Genomic DNA, 3,590 nt, shown 5'->3' with positions numbered 1-3,590 from the left:
GGGGGGGGGGGGGGGGGGGGGGGGGGGGGGGGGGGGGGGGGGGGGGGGGGGGGGGGGGGGAGGTAAAGGGGTAACTTTGAGGGGGGTTGACTTGAGTACAGAGACCCCTCTCAGATCCTTTACTGCCAGTAAAAGAAAAAAATAAATACATCTGCAGGGAAGCTATATCAAACCAATACTCCAAAATGTATCACACATTTTGGAAAGACATGAAAGAGCTTAAATTTGTTGCTGTGTTGAGTTCCATTTAAAATAATTATCTCAATATGTATGCATCTAATCAATGCTCCACCCAAGTATACACATACAAAGGCATTTGCTAGACAATATTAAGATAAGTTGGACATAAATGATTAATGGTTACATTGTAAGTAATAAAAGTTCAAATGGTACTGTGGTGGAGTCGGGCTGACACGCTTACATGAATTTGATTATAAACAGTAAAGAATAGAGCTCTCAACACCCGTGCTGTCTGTGTGGGAAACTACTGAGTTACACTAAAATGAAAATGAAAGTAAAATGAAACAGATTCCGTTTCACTGTCTGCAGCCATCAAGCTTGTACTCATTTGTAAACATATTAAACCCTGCACAGGCGTTAGAACTTTTTCTACATTCTTTTTCCAAAGGCTTTTTTTCAACCCAGGTGTTTGAGTCCAACAGATACTGCATCCTAAAAAAGCGGGGAGAGAGTGACCAGAGTGAGAATCAGTAAGTGTAAAATTTTACTTCCATTAGTAATACTGAATATACTTACATTCTGTTTGAGTCGGTGGTGGAGCCATCTTTGCCCATGATGAGATACTGTCTTCCCAAATCTAACTGTCCTTTACACTGACGCCTCTTAGCAAACACTCGAACAGAATTCTCAGTCACAAGGGTATCTCCATCTGGTAGAAAAATTATTATATTATGATTATATTTATGATTGGTCTTTAAAGCATAAATGTAATGGTGCACAACTATTTAAAGGTCAGTGTTACTTCATCTGCTAAGGCTTGTGGTAACAGTTTACATACGTGATCTGAGAACCTCGTTTACATTCGTTTTGTAGAGCTCAAAGTTGCTCTTCAGAGAAACGTTGAGGACTTCCAAAATGTATGCTGAAATAAAACAAGAATCAACCATTTATTAACAACCATTCATCTGTACCGTTCTATTGCATACTTTTGTACAGTGTCACAATCTTTATACTCAAGTCAATGTTAAATAAACAATTTCTTTAGTGCAGTATTGACCGTAATCTACTGTAGGGAAGAAGCAAGCATGTTGTGAACGGTCATTCCTTGTAATTTTTCGACCTCTTTCTGATTGGAATGTATTTTGTACTTTATGACAGGGTCCTAAAGAAAAGATGAACATAATGCAATAATAATAATGCAGTATTTGTTGGATGCTTATACAGATGCCAACCCTGAGAGAGCGCTAGTGTGCGTTACTATCAGGTTACTTTGAATGAAAGTTTTACAACTCACTCGGACAGGTGTGCTGGAGACCTTCTTCGGGATTCCAAAGACAACTGAGTGAGTATCGTCACTTTATGCTATGTTTTCATCAACTAAGTAATAGTTAACGTTATAGGCTAGGGTGATACTCTTCGGTTGGGGCGATTGTGGAGTTACGTAGTAATATTGTGTGAATGTTAAGCCTCATTTGAAGCCAAAAAAAAAACAAGTAATAGGTTGGATGCCAGTAACTGTTTTTTCATGGAACTTTATACTGCAGCTAGAGTTGGCTTTGTTGTGATATGGAAGCCCATTCTGCTGGTATGTATGTGTTATTGCTGTATGTTATTTTACTTGATAGACAAGCCACGATATCAGTGACAAAATGGTCAAATGCAGGAATTCATTTGTTTGGCAAGATTGCAACCAGCAGCTAGTTCAGAGCTATAGTGGGCTGCTGAGAGGGAAGCCCGCACGCATTGCATCCTGGTACATGTAGGCAATGCTAGCCAATATAGCAAGCACTGACAAATGTATTGCTTCAATTGACTACATTGACCATTAACACTGACTGGACATCCACATATATGGTGCAGAATCTACTCTTTAAGAGTAATGTCCTACTTTCTGCACATTGGCACACATCCTCTGAACACAGTTTGGAGACCATCTTGCTTCTTTGGGGGGCGTTGTAGAACACAGTACACTTTCTGTCTGCAAGGAAATCACAAATAGTTAATAAATTCCTGGTAAATTAAGCAAAGATGCACACTATCTTTGCAAAGCAATGCATAAAACATCAAATAAAAACCTTACTTGGTTCATAATAATCATAGAACACAGCTGGAGCAGGCTGTAGAAGGCCAATTGGTACTCTCTGTATAGCATCAAAACTAATACATTCCTCTGATTCAAAGAGCTAGAGAGGGAGAAGAAATCTTTTAGTACCAGACACAAAATATTTTTGTATATATAAATACATTTAAGCAGCCTGACCTTATTGAAGTAGATCAGCACTCTTCCATAAGAGACTTCATAATGGGAAATGTATTGTTCAGGTTGCTGTTTTAGCTACGAGGAGACAATACTTGAAAGTTGATGCTATAACAGTCATGAAGCACCCAAAATAGCTCCTCCCACTTTGCAGATGACATTGATGAAGAGGAGGTAAAGAGAGCTACTAACCCTGTCCAGGTCCTCAGTTACAGCCTCAAATCCACTCAGAAGTGTGATGTCAGCCATTCCTGTGAGATTGCTGTTCAGGCTATGACTACACACAGGAAAACAATGAAGCAATGTGCTACCATAACAAGTGAATTTCCCCAGTGTGGATTCAGTAAAATCTATTTTGTCTTATGAAAAACAGGGTCTGAGAAAGATACTGATCAGAATTTGTGACCTTTCCCCACAAAGCTAATTGTCTCATGAATACTTATAAAGAGCAAATGTGATGTGAATCTCGTGAACTTACCTGACACAGATTTTCTAGGTGACAGTCTCGTCTGAATTTAAGTTGTTATCAAGATCTCTCCTGTTTCGGGTGCGAGCATCAAACCACTCAATGGCTGATCGTGGCACTCGTGCCTCTTTCTCCTCGTTGTTATCATAGTCATCATAATATTCATAACTTTCTATGACCTTAGCTAGGGAGACAAACATGTATGTAACTGTGTAGCTTTTATCAGCAATAAAAGTGGTTGTGATTTGTTATCTGTAAAACAGAAATCCTGGTCATCGGGTCCCAGCAGATGGCAAATCAAATACTGCCATCTGCTGGTTCCCTAGTAAATCACATTAAGCCTGTGGCAAAGAACCTTGGTGTTTGGTTTGATAGTAATTTAAATTTCGAGCAGCACACCACAAAGCTTGTTCAATCATGTTTTTATCAACTTAGAAATATAGCTAAAATTCGATCTATGTTAACTTTTAAGGACACCGAGACCATTTTACACGCCTTCATCTCTTCACGCCTGGATTATTGCAACAGCCTTTTCACCTGTTTAACCCAAAAATCTATTGATCGACTCCAGACTGTCCAGAACTCAGCTGCCAGGCTTTTAACCAGAACAAAGAAATATGACCACATTACTCCTATTTTAGCTTCATTACACTGGCTCCCAGTATGTTTTAGAATTGACTTTAAAAT

At 39.2% G+C, this 3,590-nt stretch overlaps 1 protein-coding gene across 1 annotated transcript in view; it reads right to left on the bottom strand.

The window, feature by feature from the left end:
• Window positions 1-318: 318 nt before the first annotated feature.
• LOC123968263 (complement C4-B-like) overlaps window positions 319-3,590 on the bottom strand; it is a 34,557-nt gene continuing 31,285 nt past the window's right edge. Inside the window, 8 exon segments of the mRNA XM_046044902.1 lie at window positions 319-672; window positions 757-889; window positions 1,019-1,102; window positions 2,069-2,158; window positions 2,261-2,363; window positions 2,441-2,515; window positions 2,630-2,714; window positions 2,916-3,087. Coding sequence (XP_045900858.1) covers window positions 537-672; window positions 757-889; window positions 1,019-1,102; window positions 2,069-2,158; window positions 2,261-2,363; window positions 2,441-2,515; window positions 2,630-2,714; window positions 2,916-3,087 — 878 coding nt within the window. The 3' untranslated portion in view covers window positions 319-536.

The sequence above is a fragment of the Micropterus dolomieu genome, linkage group LG03, assembly GCF_021292245.1.
Source record: "Micropterus dolomieu isolate WLL.071019.BEF.003 ecotype Adirondacks linkage group LG03, ASM2129224v1, whole genome shotgun sequence".
Classification (NCBI taxonomy): domain Eukaryota; kingdom Metazoa; phylum Chordata; class Actinopteri; order Centrarchiformes; family Centrarchidae; genus Micropterus; species Micropterus dolomieu.
This window is presented reverse-complemented; position numbering and strand designations above follow the sequence as displayed.